Consider the following 20,028-nt stretch of genomic DNA (forward strand, 5'->3'; position numbering starts at 1 on the left):
ACTATAATATTCAAGTTATATGAAATATTTTAAGATTATTTTCTATAATTAGTCCAAAAAAATTTAACACAAAATCAAGTTAAACAAAAACAAGTTTATTTCCACAAGTTTAAGCAAAAAATGAACCAATGATTTTGGTTTTAAGGACCTAAAAAAATAAGCACTGAATACGTATTTCATATTATTTGAAAAATACACACCTGAACACCTTCATGCACAGCTCCTTCATAAGTCTGTGTGAATACACTAGTCATTCCTCCAATTAGACCAAAACCTAAACCTTTCAGCCCAGCCATAAGATGATCATTTCCTGATATCACACTTTGTTGCTTTATTTGTTTTCTTATTTTTTCATGCTTATCATCCATTGAAACTAATCCCAGACCATCAGACAAACTTCCAGAAAGTTTGGCAGCAGAATCTGACAAACCATGAGTGACATTTTTAATAAGGCCACCAACATTTCCTTCATGGATAAGTTTAGAAATTCCATCAGACACATCATTAACAAGTCCGAGAGGATTACCCAAAAAGTCAACTGCACCAAGAATACTAGCCGCTTGGCTTTTTAACTCTTCCTTGTAGTGCTCAAGGATGCTGTCAATTAAAAAGTCAAATGTTTCAAATGGATGCACTCTCAAAAACGAATCTAGCTCAATCAATGCATCTTCAAATCGTATAAGTCGAAGTTTCATTTTTTTCTTTACTTGAAGTAAGTCTGACTGGAGATTACTACTTGTAAGAACACTTAATTTTATTTGCTGCAAACACAGTTTCAAAGTACTGAAATAATATCGTTTCTCATAGGCCATTGATTCGGCAATGTTTCTCTGACTTTGACCTTCGTTTTCATCAGTCTCTTCTTCACCAGATTCAAATAGATAGAATCCAGCAAACTGAACTAATTTCAAAACAAGTCTTTCCTCCAAATGTATTGACAAATTTTTCAGGGTCACAATTAAGTGCTTAAATATTTCTGCATTTATCAAGGGAGTGCACATCTTTTGCACAGTAAAATGCAAAGCTGGAAGATGCCTTTCATCATCAGACTTACTTTGCTGAGTGACATATAGCATAACAGGCTTCTCAGCATCTCTTAGTTGATTATCTATTTGAAAATCTTTAATGCTTCCACCCAGAGTATGATGCAATGCAGTTTTATTATATTCCACCATGATACTATGAAGCCATACATAAATTAGTTCCTCACTTAGATGATTGGTTAATGATAAGCCCAAGCCTCTAGACAACTCAAAACAAATTTGAATTTCCATATCACCATATTTTTCTTTAGCCGTAGATGAGCTCTGAGAATGAGTTAAATTATTATCTGATGGCTTCTTCGTCTGTTCGTTTTCAACAACCACCCATTCGGATGCAGATGATGTTTTTGAAACAACTTGCTGTCTTTTGAAATCAGTTATCAGAAGAACTCTAGTTGGGCCATCAGGAATTACTTTCACTGTTAGAACTCCAGATCCTGATCTAAGTTTACGTCGAGAGATGGCTTGTTCAATTGGTATACCATTGCTTAGAGTGACATAACTTACTGGCAAGCATGGCCCTAGAACAACCTCAGTACCTCTTCTTAGACCTTTGAAGCCATCTTTAGACTGAACAAACAAATTTGGATATCCACAACATAGCCTACCGTCTGATGTAAACTTCCAAGTTTGAGTGTGAATTCTCCGGGGGTCAGGTTTTCTCAAAATAAGTGGGGTATATTCATTGGGCTGAGCACCAATATCGGCAATATCAAGTACCATAATTCTTGAATTATTGCAGGAATTTGGTTTATGAGGATCTCTTGGAGGACTTGAACCTTCATGTTGTAACATACCTGTACTAGTCATCCTCCACAATTGAGAACGCTTTCCAGCTTCTCTTTTATTTATTACTATTTTATTGCCATAAGGTACATCAAAAACATATTCCTTTCCAGACAAGTTATGAGGGATCAAATTTAATTCATCATCCGGAAAAGTACCTTTAAAAATTATGCAAATAAAGTTTTCATAAAACAACTGATTTCCCTCTCTAAAAATGTTCATGTTATAGGTAGCAGCTGATCCCCCTGGAGCACAGCATGTAATATATGGGGGCAGAGTCGGAGCATCAAATGCATAGGGTAAAGAAGAATGAGCACGAATAGAGGTCCTGAGTCTTTCTTCTTCTATATTCGTTTGATAATACATTATTGAAACTTCAGAGTGATTATCAATGCGAAAAGGTGGAGGTAACCTATCAGCATCAGTAAAAATAATAAAAAATGTAGCTCCTTGCAAAATTATTTCGACTCTGAGAAAGTTTGATTTGCCTTCAGCATCTCTCATATTAATATGAAATGAATTAATATGATCAATAGGAAATCCCCCTGACCAGTAACAATTATTAATATCTGGTTGGCGAACACATAATAAATTATCAAAATCAATTCTGGGCCAATGAAAAGGCAGGTTGGATTTAGGCATAGCAGAAAGGACGAGATTTGAGCTATCTTTCGTGCCATATAACTGACAGAACTCTAACTTATGACTTGTTCTATTATCAAGTTGGTACCTTGGGGATAAAGTTACAATATGTGTATCTCCATATCTGCCTTTACCAGCACGTACATCTATACCAACATTAAATACTAAATCTGGTCTACCGTCTCTTCTTGAGAGATGCAATCTTCTTACTCGAACACCCTTTTCTAAATCAAATTTTGTGCACCATTGTGGGACTCCATCTGAATAATATGAACGTCCAACCCTAACATTGCACATTGAGCTGGCATCACGATCCGAAAATGAAAACAAAAGTGGTGCCATACATCGAGCTAACTCGTGTTCTTCAAACTGACCTGCAGCTTCACCATATGAACCTTCTTGCTTAAAGACCAAAGGTAGACCAGTTTTATTGATAAACCAATAGGGTGCTGAAATTAATAATTTAATACCACCACCAGATAAAGTTATAACTCTAAGATTGAGAATCAATAGTCTATCGCGACTATCACACAACTCAATGCGAGAGGGATAATGCCGAGAACTCGAGGAAAGAGGTATTTCTTTACTTCTTTTGAAATTTTCAAAGAAAAGTTTTAAATGAAATTGGTTGCTTATATCAATGTTATGTAAAGATTGGCCTTTTCCAGGTTTAACAAGACCAGCGATGTTAAAATTTTTAATCATAAAGTGAAGTTCATATGGTAGCAAATTAAGGATTTCTAGAGAAGGAACAAAAAAGATTTTATGAGCTGGATGCATGGTTACTACATGTGATCCCGGTGGTGAATGGTGCTCTTTTTCAACAGGAAACTTTCTCCGTTTTGTTAAGGTTAAAAATCTATAAAATTCCGTAGTTTTCTGAATTGAATTACATTGCTTAGTTGAACCTTTTATTTCACCAGGTTTTGTAACATGATGCCATGTAACACTATGAGTACAGTAGGCCACAAATTTTTCCAAGGGTCGAGCCCAAATCTGGGCATGCACAAATGACAATGGTATAGGTAAAGTTTGTTTTGGTACTAGATATAAGTTGAGACTTTGAGCTCCATACTGCATACCTGAGTTCTCAAGCTTCAATTCAATAGTGTCTTCAAGTTGGCTTGATACTAACAGAGATGACTGAACAGTTATAAGTTTCCGAGCACTACCTTCCAAACGAACAACAAATACCAGTCTGACAGGTGGTTTATCTGTATAAATAGAGGCTGAATGACTTCTTAAGGGTTTCGCATGCCTGAAATACGTCCCAACTCGATCGACTGATACAGGAGCTGTTGGTAGCCATCCTTCAGGTTTTACAATTATCTGATGAAGTTTTAGTAAATGGGAATCTTTGTGACGAATTTTGGACCTGCTCTCAAAAGGAACAGGTATTAAATTACCAGGAAGAACTTCAGTCCAACTAAAGGAGGCTTTGCTGTTTTGGGCAGGCAAGCTTTCATTTTCAAGACTTAGGGATTGTTGCTTGGCTGATATAATTTGCGTGGTAAACAATAATTTACATCCTGTGTCATTTTTTAGAGCAAATGGCATAAAAGGAAGCCTTCTCCTATAACAACCTGGACTATGCATTTCAGAAGAAGCATCTTTAGTTCTATTATTGATATTTAAATATTCCTCGGTCCAGTTCTTTTTTACTGTTCTGAAAAGTTCAATTAAAGCTGTAGTGACATTAAAATTTAAAGAATCGACAGAGGAAATATGACAAAAAACCTTTTTCCCAGGTTTTGATTGAGTAGTTTGCATTTTCCATTTCAATGAGCATTTCCATGGTTCTATTATTGGTTCCCAGCCAGACAGAGCCCGGTTATAATAATCCATACTGAAGCAAAAGTTACCATTTCCTTCTAAAATGTTTTGAAGTTTTTGTACAAAGGAAACATCTATGAAATTTAACTCTATAACAGGTACATCAGCATCTCTACAATCATCAATTATACAGAGACTTAACGATGAAAGGCGAATTTCAGCACTGCTCAAATTAATAGTTTTAGAATCGTTTTCTTTATTGTTTTTCACAAATGCAACTTCGGATGTTTCAACAAGGGGAGAAGCATTTTGAGTAAGCCACAATGCAGCTTCATTCACATTTTCATTGCAAATTTTCAAAGCATTTTGGCAATCTCTATAAGAGAAGCCAAGAGCTTTTAAGCATTCAATATTTGGATTTGGAGAATCATCATGAGGCGATGGTGGTTGTATAGATGGATTTGAATAAAACCCTACTTGCTTTTTAATTGATTCAAATATTTTTATGAACATTGTCATATCATAGTATGAAAGACGAAGATTCAAATGCAGTGTAGACACTTCTAAAACATGCTGTAATTCTGATGATTCTAACTGAATTAAAGGTGAACTAAGTTTGCTAACGATTTCAATGCTTACAGTTAAAGGATCAATAATTGAAAGCGCTGTGTCATCTTCAACACCAATGATACATGAAAACACTTCTAAGCTTTGCAAACTACAAGAAAGCGGTTTGTCCAAATATTCAGGTCTCCAAGTAACAACAGCAGTAGTTTTTACAATAACAGCATTGCTATCCCAAATTGAAGTATCCTCTACAACAACAAGTTCAGTATCAGTAACATTTATTTTCATTTCAAAATTAGTTTGAGGCTTGGGCACTTGACGATTAGGTGTCATATGAGGTTTTTGTGGAACTTCAGAAGCGCTTGCTTCGGATGAACCAGCTGAAATTGTTAAGAAATTGAGGACAGAGCTGATAAACTCGAAAACACCCATTATTCTCATGTTATTAAAAAGAATGGTAAATCTTGTAAATTCATTTGTAATTCGATAATGCAGTTCAGCTTGAAGGGTTGACCCATTGTTTTCTTTTCGATTAGTTGGCTGCAAAACTTTTGTAAATACGTTGGGGCGACTATTCACAGGTGCATCTTTATATCTGATATCTAGAACTTGAATCATGTTGGACACTAAATCAATGTCACGACTACCATCAGAATAGGCTTCAAATGATAAACGAGATTTAATGAAATCAAATTTTGCCAATGAGCAATCCCCAGGCTTATTTACAATTCCGTCATTTCTGATGAGCTCTAATGACACATTCACTAAATCCATATTTATAGACATTGTTGTCCAAGCACTTTCTTCAGTGTCCATTAATACAAATTGCTCACTTTCTTTATAAGTATCATAAGTAAATTCTTCTAATGCTTCTCCTAAATTCTGATTAAGCACACCAAAAATGAGTCTATATTGTTTGTTATCAAGTGTAACATAAACTGAAGAAACAGTACCCTCAATAGCCCAATCCGGTGCTTGGTGACTAATGTAAGAATCTAAGTTTCTCTCAATTTGAACTTTAAGAGCAAATTTTTGCTGAAGCAAATCAGTTCCCTGTTTTCTAATTATAAAAGAAGGAAATAGTAAATCCTTATCCTGGATTGAATCTCTTTTTTTATTGTGATTGCAGGGTATATGTACTGCTGAATACAAATCCATGTCTGAGAGCTCAACATTAATGACATCTAATAAGCATTCAGAAATATTAGGGCGCTCAAGTATCATTGGGCTTTCTCGACTGGTTCCAACAGTGTACCTCTTCAGTCCGTGACTAATGTCCTTAATATTGGTGTCATTGGTATAAATACTTTGTCGATAATGACTTATAGTGCCTTTACTTCCAAACATAAGAAAAGTGTTGGAAACACTTATTCTGCCCAAATCGGCTACCAAAACATCAGTTAAAGTTGAGCTCTGTGGAATAACGATAACAGGAGATCCAGCAGTAATATCTAAAAGAACCCGAGTTCCTCTAGCATTAAAAGAGTCCATGTCAGCGCCTGATGCTGCAAGCTGTATCCTTTTAATCAATTCTTGCATTTCATTAAAATGGCGGAAAAATGTAGTAACTTCAGTTAGAAATCTTTGGGTGTGTACATATTGTACTGAGCTCATTTGGCACTTCACGCTAAGGTCATAATCTTTAGGAAGGCCAGAGTTTGTGTTGGAATATTTAAATACATGAAAATGCAGTGCTTCAGAACCTGTGGTAACAAATTTCTCAGGATATAAATATCCATGCGGAGATAAATCGCTTAAAGAAACATGCCCAAGAGTTCCATTTATTGTAAGTGTATTATTACGAACTGATGTATCACAAGTGAAATTTGAGATGTTTGCACTAGCAAGTTTATATTCTGGTTTATTTAAAACAACTGTTAAACTTTTCACTTTGAGTCTAATTTCAGAATTATGACTTTCAAGAGGCGGTTTTTGTTCATTCTTTTTTTCGCTGATTTTGCTACTCTTAAAATTAGTAACACCTTTCTCTGTTACTAGCTTATCCATTTCATTGTAAGAATCTAAGAAATCTAGAACCATTACCCAAGTTTGCAAGTTAAGAACTATATCCAAACTATTGAAATCAATGTCGATAAACCGACTGGTCTGATTGTATTTGGTAGCAAAAACAGGTGAGTTTTTATCAATTAATTTGACTTTAATAGAAACTAAAGCATCATGAAAATAGGGTGGTTTAAATTCAGAATTTGTAGGTGAAGGAGGGGGTGTTGATGGGTAACTATCTTCTAGTTTAGGTTTTGATCGTTGATAAGCATGGCTTCCTGATAATTTTCGAGATGAACTTAAATTAAACATGTTTTGAGTGCAAAGTTTGTCAGGGAGAGATGATGAAGAAGTGTTATAGAACATTGAAGAATAACAATCTGTTAAGCTAGGGCAAGAAACAGAAATAAAATTTGATTTTGTCATCACTTGGCAAGAACTGGGCTTACTTTGATTTACAGAACTCATGAGATAACAACTTCGGGATACATCCATGCACCTTAAATCTTCCATGAGAAAGGTCTGCAAAGTAACTTGAAGTGTTGCTTCATACTTTTCTTCAGCTTGATATTCTAACATAAACTCTTGGAATGTTAAACTGACAATGCCTTCTTCCCTATTGCACATATCACCTCTCAGTTCAGCTATAAGATCTGGCAACTCAAACGTCACCTTGATTGGCCTATGTGCTAGCTCATTCAGAGAAGGGTCATGCATCTCTGCAAGAGACAGGATTTTATCAGGAGAAAATGAACTAAGCATTGAAGAGACATCACTTTCAGCTGGAAACGAAAGATCTTCTATAAATGTTAAGTTATCTAGCACTTTCATCATTTTTTGAAACTGACGTTTAGTTAAAACCACACGTAAGGGGCTGACAACACGTCCTATGACTTCAAGCCTGGTTTCAAGATCATTTTGTTTACGCTTAATACTTTTAAATGTTTCGAGTAAGCCAGAAGGAATTTGTAAATTATCTTGGGATGGAGATTGTTCACTAGAATTCACAGCAATTTCCATGATTGTATCATGAACTATAAACTGGCTTTTGTCATCGCAGGCATAAAGATCTTTGATTGATAAGCTTGTGAGAAAGATTTCATGAGGATGTTTCTTAACTGATGGTAAAAAGCATGCTTTTTGTTCTATGTTTACAAAATGAGCATTCATGTCACGTATTTCTATAAGAACAGTATTATCTTCACTTAATGAACCCAAAAGTGTGGAGAACTGCCTCTTATTCGGAAGTTCAGAAATTCCTCTTTGAATGGAAATCCGTCCAAGATGTGCAACAAGAACATCAGCACTTTGAGATGATGAAGGAAACGCAACAACTGGAGTCTGCAAAAGAATATCTAATTTTGTATCTACCACAAGATTTTCTTCTTCTGGGGCAAATATATCATCCAACGCATCCTCACCACTGCTTTCAAGACGAGTCCTAGAAACATTAAGATTTTCAGGCATTTTACCATGTATTGATGCACTAATAGAATCTGTCCTTTTTGAAACAATGCCCATTGCCACTTCAGTAGCAGCACTTTTAATAGAACTTGCCAAGGAACGCATGTATGATTTAAATTCTGTTGCACAAGAGGAAAGTTCATACAAAAGCCTTGGTGAATGAGTGTAACAAAGTGATGCCATACGTAATTTTATGTCCAAATAACCTTGTTTTATGTCATATTTCTTTATAGGAGAATCACTACTTCTGTTGTCCGCACAGTCACTTCTTCGAACTGAAAACGTTAATGCATGCTGTGGCTCTTCTAAACTAGTTAAATGGGTTAATGGCCTGTACATTTCTTGTTCCAGTTGATTTAAAATGTCCATTGGCTGTTCAGTTAATGGATCATAACCTATACTAATGATTTTTTGATGTTTTGTATTTTCTGTAACTAAATCCAGAACTTGAAGGCCACCTAATGAACCTTGAATATCAATCACAGATCCTAAAACGATATTATAATAATCACAATCATATTTCAAATTCATTTAAATAAAAATCTGCATTTTTCATCTAAAAACCAAGTAATGGTAACTTCAACCATTTACAATATAGAATAGCTAGACTATAGAAAATTTACTGCTCAATTATGATAGAGAAGTTAAAATTATTTCCAGACCATGCACTTAGTAATAAAAATTAATTAATTGAAAAATAACTAAGGAAAATAATAAAGTTTCATGTGTAAATAACAGCAATAACTAATTTTCTTTTTGAAATAATAAGACTTTAAAATTAGTCTGTAATAACAATTTACAAGCTATGAAACTTAGTAAAAATTTAAAAAAATATATTATACAGTTCAGATTTTTTTTTTTAACAAAATGGAAATTTTACAGTGCATTTTAAAAACATTTATTTTATTTTAAAAAAGTGACCATTCAACTAGCTTAAATACTTTTTACACTATGACAAAATTATCCAAAAGATTTATATTTATGAGTAATTTGTTCATCAACTATTTCATAAAACAATAAATTAGATCAGATCTAAAATAAAGCTGATAGTTCTAGGAAAAAATAATTTTTTTTCACTGAAATGTTGTAAATTCGGGTCTAATACTAACTAAATCTTAACATCAAAAAATATAGTTACAAAATTTTATTTTACTTCATAAGATTAAGCAATTTTTTTAGAAAAACATTTTATAAAAGAGAATATATTTAAAATTGAGAGTGAAACTTTTGCAGTTTACCTATTGTGGCTTGAATTCTAGCAGCTGATATTGTCGCAGTAGCAACTTTTTGTCCCAGAGTACTCTGCCTGTGAGTCACAGCTCGTAAGAGGAGAATATTTAAACGATGAAAATCAAAAGTCACTTCTGTTCTTGATATATTATATCCTGAGGAAGTCTATAAAATATTAAATAGAAGTATTGTATAGGCATAATTATCAAATGAATAACATAGTAGATTCAAATATCCCTTACTTCATCATTTATTGGTTTATATAAACCTACTGTCGGTGACAGCTTCTCAGTAGTTGTCTTTCTGGTTCTTTCCAAAGCTATACGCTTCACAAAATCTATCAGTTCAACAATTGTTTCCTGGTTTGCTGTGTAAACACAATAAATAATTTTTTTTATGATTATGTCTAACAAAACAGGGGGAGCAAAAGTTACTTTTCAATATATGAAAATAATTCAACTGAAAATAACTTAGCATGGTCAAACAAATAGCAAATTCGAAAAAAATAATGATTTAGTCTTTGTCTGCCACGTTTTGGCGACCCACCATGAAGGATAAAGTAACCCAGAATGGTATAGATCCTAATGTAGAAAATTTTAAAATGGAAAAGACACCATTAAAAAATTAACACATTTATGTGTAGATCTTATTTCATTAATTACCTTATTTATTTTAATCATTCCAAAATCCCTCCAGTTTCTAACAGAGATTTATTGTATTTCCATCCACTTTTACCTTTTTTTATTATAAGAAGATGCAAGATGAATTATAAGATTAATGTTTTAAGACTTAAAGTTCTATTTGATAAACTAGCATTCACTTGAATAAATATTCTATTAAATATTCTATTTTCTTAGCGTTATCATCCGGTGGATTCCCAGCCAATGTGGCATTTACGGTAACGAGCAGGCGGACTTCCTTGCTCGAAAGGGCACTCAGTTGATTCAACCAAATTGCTCTGGACTCTCCTACCACTCCATAAAACTATATTTAAAATGCATAATGAAAATGAATATCTATTCTTGGCTAGGAGATAGTATGTAGAATAAGAACTGGAGTGTGGTAAATTTAGAGGCAATACCAGACAAGCCTTGCCAAGTAGCTGTAGCCATCATTCGTCTCCTAACAGGTCACGACTGCCTGGGAGAACACTTTAATCACTTACATATATATATATATGACCATCCTGACTGCGACCATGTGATTCTAAAGAACCTATGAACCGAGAACATATCCATTGCTGTTGGTCACTCGGACTTGACTACGAGACTGCTAAATATTGGCGTGAGAGAGAGCTTCTGGGGAAATGACTTTGGTTTTTATTTCACTTCTTGTAATTCCTTCTGATGTTTATTGTTCTTCTTTGTTGACTTTTATTGTTTCCCCCCCCCCCTCATTGGAAATAAAATAAAAAATTCTATTGTCTTGAAAATAAATAAGAAACAATAACAAACAAAGAGGCGGTAGGATAAGAGTTTTAAGAAACATTTTTGTGAATTTGAATAAATTAATTTTTTAATTTTATACGCTGACAAGGGAGATGAAGATTATTTCTTACCTTAATTTATAGTCTGAAAACTTAAAATTGGTAAAATTTATAAATACCTAGCAATTATTTAAATTTCCACGTCATAGTATTCACAATTTTGACACTTTAATTTTCTGCCAAAACACAAGTTTTTTAAGGAAACTTGTAGAACATTTCTCGTCAAGTGCAATTGGAACCCTCTTCCATTTCAAAAAACATTCAAGATCTATCACTTATTACATTCATTCTCAAAGACCTCGGAAATTTAATAATCTAGCAAAATAAATCAATGTTGAATAGTTAAATAGGATTTTCCTCTCGGAAATATCAGTTTTTTCAAAAACATCTTATATAAATCTTCTTGCCTTAAATTTTTCCAATTTGTATACATGAAGATGAATAACTTATCAATTTCTAAAATTTGATAACAAAAAATAATGAAAGTAATTTCAAAACACTTCATAAGATAATGATGAGTATAATAACAAAAAACCCTTCATATTGATACACTTATTTTATATAATTTAATCCTTATATCATTACTTATGCATATCATTACTTTATGTACATAATTTAAATGTATTTTAACAGTTAAACTGCTTCATTGAGGTTTTATAATTTTTTTTTCTTCAAGAAACAGTAAATGTTCAATCATATTTATAACCAGAACAGAAATTATTTAAAAATATAAAATACTTACCTATAATATCTAAGTTGTTAAATTGTATATTAGAAATCTGTAAAAGTTCTTGTTTGCCTGACTCGGATGGTGATTCAATCCAATTGAACTCCATTTTTATCAAAGCATCTGATACATATTGCTCAGTTTTGGGAACACTTAGAGATGAAAACCATTTTTTTGAGTAATCAGCTATTTTAAAAATGAAATTTGTGTTAACAAAATATATGCAATATTTAAATACATTATAAAAACTTAGATTTAATATATAACAGCAGATATGCCAACATTCCCTGCTTTAGCTGGAATTTTATCTCAAATGTTCAAAGTGGTAGCATTATTGTGTTATAATATAATTTTTACATTTAAATAAAAATTATATTGACAACCAAAATATTTAAATAATTTATTGATTTATCACAAGATCTTATGAATAAGCTGAAAAGTTAATTTTAGTCCGGTGAAAGTTTAAAAACATTTGATTAATTAATTGTCATTTCATTATAACTTTTAATATCGTATAGAGGTAAAACTTCCGAGTTGGCAGGTAGGTAGAAAGTAAAGGTAAAAATATTTCTGGAAACCTAATTCTTCAGTTTTTTAAATGATGATTAAAAATGATGCATATATACAAACACTACTACTAATAATATGAAATACTACTAATGAAAAAAATATTTGTTTCATTAGTAGTACTTGGTAAATTTTGCTTGAACCTGTTACAAACCTGTTCTGGATGATTTCAGACTACTTAATGCAGCAGATAATACAGCAGGGGATGTTTGATCAGAAGTAGAGAAACTAGGTGAATTTATAGCATCAGGACTGCCAGGTGAGGCTGGAGAATTAGGTTCACTATCTCTTAAACTACCACTAGTGCTGTCCATGCTGGAAAAAATATTATCAATTAAATCAAATATAATTCAACTTAATGGCAAATCATCAAACAAAAAGGAAATTTCTTTAATGTTTTATTTTTTTGTCATAGTTGAAAATTCAAATTTAACCCATTGACTGTTCTGCTCATATAAAGTCGTATTTTAACCCGTAGATTTTCCCATTTTATTACCTAGCCATTGAAGAGAAACATTATAATTTTGCCCATTTACTAAACCACGAGTGGGTTAAAGAATAAAGAAAACAACAAAATATTTAAGAATTTTATAACGACATGAATATTATATATATGTTGCATAAAGGGTAATAACTTACTATCTGCTAAAAATTATGATTTAAACAAGGTTTTAAACAGCAGGAAAAATAAATATTTTTGAATTGGGTATACTATAGCCTACGTCACAGATCGTGTTATTCCTACTAAATTTAACTAGTAAACAGCATTTTCTGCGAACCTGATTTCTAGCAACAAGTAAAAGCATCAAACGAAATGTCTTGTTTATAAGTCGCTACTCGCCAGGTTGGAATTGTATTAGTCCAGTTCCTTTGGAAATAATTTATATTGTTGTTTTACCGAAGTTTATGAATTTAGTAAACATATTTAAAACTCAGTTTATTAATTAAACTAAAAGGTAAATGTTATTCCTAGTAAGTGGAAGTAGTTGTGCTTTTTTCATATTATACCCAATTGTCATTTTTTTTAGGTTTCTGTAAATACATTTGTTGGAGTAAAACTTTTGAATGAGTACAACTTTGATAGTAAATATTATCATTCTTATTTCTGCATTTGTTACATTTTTGAACAGTAAAAAATCATGACCCACTACTTCATGGTTATGACCCAAAGAATTTTTTAATTTATAAATATGAGTAAAAAACTGATAACTCTGTTAATAAAATTATCTATTATCATTACAGTGCACCACATGAAGAATCTTATGAATAATAGAATTTATCAAGTTGATTGGACAAAAGATCAGGTGTATCATTTACTACCGTGTAACTTCGTTATTTGACTTGATAACTGTGTGCACTCATTTTGCCTCTTTCAGCATTAGTTACATTTCTGTACCCAAAAAATCATGAGATATTATTTCATTGTAATGATCCAAATAATTTTTTAATTTCTAAATAGGAATAAAGAACTGACAACTCTGTTAATAAAATTATAAATTATTGTTATAAGGCACGACACGAAAAATCTTATCAAAAATAGAATTTATCAAGTTCATTGGACATAACATTATGTATACCATTTAGTACTGTATAACTTTGTCATTGGACTTGATAACTGCCTGAACTCAGTTAGGAAGTGATTTCACAAGATTTTGCAGGTACTTAGCATTTAATTTAAACCTTTTGCTCAGAATTTAAAAAGGAAAATTCGCTGATTGCAGGGATACCGGTTGTGGCATCTTTCTCTGCTGTAAGAAAAATAATTTCTAAATTTCAATTGTAGTATTAAAAATTACAGAGTATTTTTTAGCAAGATTATAGTTCCTACAGTATCTCTTAACTATCTAACCTGGTTTAATTGCGTAATGTTTCTAAAAAAAAACTTAAAAGACACATGCTTTACAAAAACCTTTACTAACTGTTGATTCAATGAATATACAACAAGCAAAAAGTACTACATCTCAACATCTGAAAATATTTACCTCAAATGCTTATGAGATGCTAACAACAGCTCAAAATCAGGACCATATGTCTGCAAGGCATCAACAAGGAGTAAACTATGAACACATAAACTAAGAGAAATATGATGTGGATGTTTGGAAACTGTTGTTCTTACACCAGTCACTTGTAGCTCTGCGACACTATGACCTATAAAAAAAATTTGGGAAAAAAACTAATACATAAAAGAGATGAAAATAATAAAAGAAAACAATAATTCCCTTTTTATTAAAAGATTAAATTTAATTTTATAAATTTTTGATAATTTTAATTTTAATATTATTTTATAAAATTTAATTAATTAAAAATTTTATAATAAAGTATTTTTAGAGATCTTACCTCTACTTTGGACATCAAAAGACATTTGATCGATGCAAAATTCCATTAGAAGAAGCAAAGAGCTTTCACAAACATCATGATGAGTATCCATTAATTCTTTTGAGGTACTACAAGAAATTTTATATTTACTTAAAATAATAATAAAGTACTGTTATTACTTTAATATTTTTGAAATATATATTTTTTTACTGTTGAAAGTAATGTTCAAAGTTTATCAATATTGCATATTTAATTATTTCTTCAACTCTTTTGAGTAATGACACATTTTTAACATATTAAATTTGTTAAAGAAATATTTCTAAATATTTAAGACAGATTGATTTAAATTTCAAATATTTGTTTACTAAATTGCACATATGAAAAAGAAATATATAAATTTCGACAATAATTATGTGACTTTTTTCGTAAACACAATAAAATATCAATATTTCGAATGAATAACAACACTTATGAAAAATGAAATAGAATCGTTATATGACTGACATTTAAATCAATAATAAATTGGTAAAGTTTTTAAAAAGATCTGAAATATTATGATCAAAGAAGTGAACACACATAAAATGAAATAGAATGGTTATATTATTGACATTTAAACCAATGATACATTGGTAAAGTTTTAAAAAGGCCTGAAATATTATGATCAAAGAAATGAACACACACAACTGCAATTAGGATTTTAAAAATAAAAAAAATTCTGCTCTTACACTGGATTGCATCATGATTTTTTCAGTACTAATAGAACACTGGTGTAATCACAAAAATTAAAATTTGCTTAAATTCTTAGTCATAACGACAAAGCCATCATTAGCATTAATGCAACACAGGATCCATACCCCCTGGTCAGCCCAGACCTTCAAATGTTTCTTACAGTTCTGTTCACCCTCTTTCTAAAAATTAATCGTAAGTTTTTTGTTTGGAGTACGGCAAGATCTTAATCCAGTACTTTTAACACTTTCTAGGTCTTACTCTTAATCTTCTACAGATAGGAGTCATAAGATCACCAATACTATTTGTTTTTAATTCATTTTAAAAAATGTCTAGATAGTTTTATTCTATTCAATTAAATTGGTTTCATAATGTCCCCAACAAATATAAATCTCATACAATTCAAAGTTGCATTTTTTTCCCTAGTAATTAACATCCAAAACAGAGCCAAAAATAACTCTAATAACTTTATCAAGAACTGTCAAGGATTTTTTCTCAACAGGATAACATTTTTGAAGATAGATTACAGATTTTATCTATACCTAGTGAAGTTGAATTTTTGTTTTACTTTGTAATAAATGAGATTGCAAATAGTAAAAAACCAAAAATTTGCTGCAATAATTCTTTTCTAAAATTCATATTATCTGCTTTAGATTCAGAAGAGCTAGTTTCTACAAATCTAAAACTGCCAACAACTAAAGTAATAATTCTTTATCCACATTGTAAAATAATTCAAAATTTTTTAATGAATTATAAAACATTTATGCTAGTGTCACATTACATTAGTGCATTAAACATTTATGTTAATGCATTTACATTATGTCTTGGATTGTTATGTAAAACAACTAATACACAAGAACATAAAACAAAACTATCATTTTGATATTACGTCTAATAAAAGAAATAGTTTACAAGACTTATACTAAAATCATTTACTATTCATCTTAAAATAAACTATATATCAATATTGACACACAATTGTAAGATGAAATATTTATTTTTATTTTATTGAATATTAATAAAATGGTTAACTTTTTATACAATTAGAGAATAGTTTGAGAATAATACTATTATTCTTAACTATTATTAACAATTAAATAGTTAACTTATTTTTTAAAAAAAATAAAGTTATCATGATCTTTATTTAAAAATAAAAATCTCACCCTTCTTTTCGTTCTTTATCATTCTTTGCCTCTTGATATTCAGGTGTTTCACAACATGTATTAATTGATGTTTTTGATGAGGAACTTAATGAATTAGAAATTAAAGCTGAATTCATAATATCAACACAAGATTGAAGTGCATTTACCTAAATGAGAATAAAATATTACAATAAAGTATTATAATAAAGTATTACAATAAAAATAACATGAAACGAATATAAAAGTATTTTGTTCAACAAAGTTGGATAAAAAAATCACAGTAATAACAATTCAGAGGTAAGAATATTAGACAATATTAGGTTGGAGTACATAAAATATTAGATTTTATATATATATGAGAATGTTTGTTCTCCTGATTCTTTTGTTTTTGGTATAACTTCGTTTATAGTCGTACTATCCATAACCTGAATCACATTTCATCAAAGAAGAATTTTTCAAAAGTGTGCTATTTTGCAGTTTGTTTTGAATTTTGGATGGAACATGAACTTTTGGATATGAATTCAACTGATGATTGAATTTTTTTTTATTTGAGTATAAACTTGGTAATAATGCTGCAAAAGTTACATGCAACATAAACAAGGCGTTTGGAGGGAGAATACTATTAATGTTCGAAAAGTACAGTATCAGTTTGAAAAACCTAATTTTGGTGATTTTTCCTAACAAAACAAACCGTGTAGAAGATCAAACCTCTGTGAAAAATGATGCTCTGAAAGTATTAGGAAAAACGAATACAACTGTTATCTCCAAAAAATTGCTATTAGAATGAATGTTGTTTATAAAACAATATTGGGACACATTTTTGAAGTTGTCCAGGTGAAAATTGGATAAGTGAGTACTGTATGAACTAATAGAGCAAAATGAGCAGGTAGAGTTGAACGTTTGCTCATGATTGCTATCCCATTTTTCAATGAAATTTTGATTCACCAAGCATATTCATCACATCTTTTGCCAACCGGCTTTTATTTTTAAAACATTTAAAACAGTTTTAAAGAGATAAACAGTATAGAAATTAAGACAGTCTGAAAAATTAGACATCATAGTTTATTGATTTTAGTAATTAGAATTTCTCTAAAACAGGCATCTATGCATTGAAATCTCACTGGGAAAATTGTATTAGAGAAAAATGAAGCATTTTTCAATTAAATAGACAGTTTTGTACATATTCACTAAAAAATATGACATCTCATATATTTCATATATCAAACTATAAGATAAAATGCTTTTAATAGATTTGTAGCGTATCTACCACTACAAAATTACAACTACAATTCACTAGTATATAAGACATGTTAACTCGACTCTATGTCGGGGTACCTTTTCATAGATGAAAGTTGACATGGTCTGTAACTACTCTCCCCACATTGGTGACCCGGACGTGATGTGAACACGCCTACTTTGGCAGTAACGCCTACTTCGATATGAACACGCCTACTTCGATGAATGATCCACATTGAACAGTTGACTTGCTACTTGTGACTGTGACAAAATCCACCTCCTCGCACTGTTACTACTCAGTCTCGAGCACACAACGTCGGCATACAATCGACTGCTAAAAGGCAACACAGGAGCGACTATGGCCGTGAAGTTAATACACCTCTCACATTCAGCACTCAAAAAGTACGGTGATCTTAATACAGCTCTCCCGGCTTCTCACAAAAAGCAATGAATCAACTAGTGGTATTCGTTCATCGAATTCTATCACAGATATAATTCTGGTGGGGGAGTACTGTAGCGTATCTACCACTACAAAATTACAACTACAATTCACTAATATATAAGACATGTTAACTCGACTCTATGTCGGGGTACCTTTTCATAGATGAAAGTTGACATGGTCTGTAACTACTCTCCCCACAGATTAAAGTACTTTTTTTTTTATATAAAACAAAAGAAAATTATTCAGCTAAAAAAGTACTGATACGAAATAAATATTAAAATATTTTTTATATAAAAGTATATATTTAAGGTTACTTTAATAAATTATTCTAATAATGTCACAAAAAATTATAGATGTGCTGCACATAAATTGTTTGGTAAGCAACAAATGTGAATGTACTCAGCATATTTAATGATTTTGGCACATCTTAAGATTTTAAATTACGATTTATGAAAAAAAAATCTTTCTTATATTTTTTAATTAAAAAAATTACAAGCACTAAAAAATTCTAAAATGTGACTACAATTTCTATATTTTAGTGTGCAATATTATTGATGTCACTAGCAATTCAGAAACTTCTCTGTTTTAAATGTTTTCAGATATACATTGCATAAAGCATGTTTCAAAGAAAATGTTTACAAGTCAACATTTATAAATGTTTTAGCAAAAACTAAATATTTTGAAAATAATTACATTTAACTTATATTATTATTAAAATTAATGACTTATAAATACCCTTTTAAAAACTGTTTACTATAAACTTACTTTTTGTTCACTTATATGAACTATAAGTTTCGGTAAATTCCCAGTCACAGCTAAACAAGGCCATTCTGGATCTTGAGTGTAAACCATTCGTCTAAGAAAATAATAAATTACAATAATAAACTCTTTAAAATGAGCACATAGCCATGAAACTATTATTTTTACATTGAAATTTTCATAGAAAAAATAAAATAAATTAAATCAATCTAATGATAATTATTTTAATATAATAATTAATAGTTATAAACATTCTTCAAATGGTCATACATTTTTGAAGCTTTAATTGAATTAGTATTACGTAAAACTGATAATGATGTAAGATGTTAAAAAAAGTATTTAACATACATGTTAATAAAAAATAGTGAAACATATATTATGAATAAAAAGATTGTGCAAAACATATTTAATCTATTTCTATTGGAAAATGTTTAAAAAATTACCTAAACTTTTGTATTGCAAATTTTTTATGATAAATTCATTAAATCTTTTCAGTTTATTGGAAAGTCATGAAACAATATTTATAGCTGCATTGTGATACAAAAAACGAGTACATAATAAGTTAAATTATAATTTAGCATATATAGTTTAGTTAACATATAGTTTTAATTTATGCTAACTGAAGATAGTATGCTTTATCATTTTTGTTTGAAGATTGTCTGATCTTTATAAGCAATTTAAAAATTTTATCTTTTTTTTAAAGTCAATATTGGAATATCCTTTCATGATTATATTTTTAAGTAAACATTTTTGTCACGCATATTTTAAAAAAAAAAATGAAGAACTTACTATAAAATTTTAACGCACGAATAAACTGATTTTATAAGCTAATTGGATTAGAAATAAAAACAATATCAGCATGCTTGATGGCATTTTAGTGGTAAATTTGTAAAATATATAAGTGAAATTATTAGTGAATAAATATTGTTATCACTATTTTAAAACTATTATTTAGTTTGAAAGCAATATCAACAAGAATATTATTGCAACTGTAAAGGATTATGAAATGTGTTCATATGCAACATAATTAATATAACCTTCTGAATAATTAGAATTAGTATGCTTCTCTGAAAATAAAACATTGTAAAAAAACAAACCATATAGCACTTTTTTTATAT

General features: G+C 30.6%; 1 protein-coding gene across 1 annotated transcript in view; it reads right to left on the reverse strand.

Annotated features, from left to right (window-relative positions):
• The window catches only part of Vps13D (vacuolar protein sorting 13D), a 64,768-nt gene that overhangs the window by 8,156 nt on the left and 36,584 nt on the right, over positions 1 to 20,028 (reverse strand). The window contains exons 21-29 of the mRNA XM_087151620.1: positions 18,917 to 19,007; positions 16,495 to 16,640; positions 14,627 to 14,733; positions 14,272 to 14,437; positions 12,444 to 12,604; positions 11,738 to 11,908; positions 9,752 to 9,876; positions 9,518 to 9,674; positions 201 to 8,767 (exon numbers count right to left, since the gene is read on the reverse strand). Of these exons, the coding sequence (XP_087007746.1) occupies positions 201 to 8,767; positions 9,518 to 9,674; positions 9,752 to 9,876; positions 11,738 to 11,908; positions 12,444 to 12,604; positions 14,272 to 14,437; positions 14,627 to 14,733; positions 16,495 to 16,640; positions 18,917 to 19,007 (9,691 nt within the window). The remainder of the gene's footprint in view (positions 1 to 200; positions 8,768 to 9,517; positions 9,675 to 9,751; positions 9,877 to 11,737; positions 11,909 to 12,443; positions 12,605 to 14,271; positions 14,438 to 14,626; positions 14,734 to 16,494; positions 16,641 to 18,916; positions 19,008 to 20,028) is intronic.

This window comes from Parasteatoda tepidariorum, chromosome 9 (genome assembly GCF_982258835.1).
Source record: "Parasteatoda tepidariorum strain Cologne lab strain chromosome 9, Ptep-v5.0, whole genome shotgun sequence".
Taxonomy (NCBI): domain Eukaryota; kingdom Metazoa; phylum Arthropoda; class Arachnida; order Araneae; family Theridiidae; genus Parasteatoda; species Parasteatoda tepidariorum.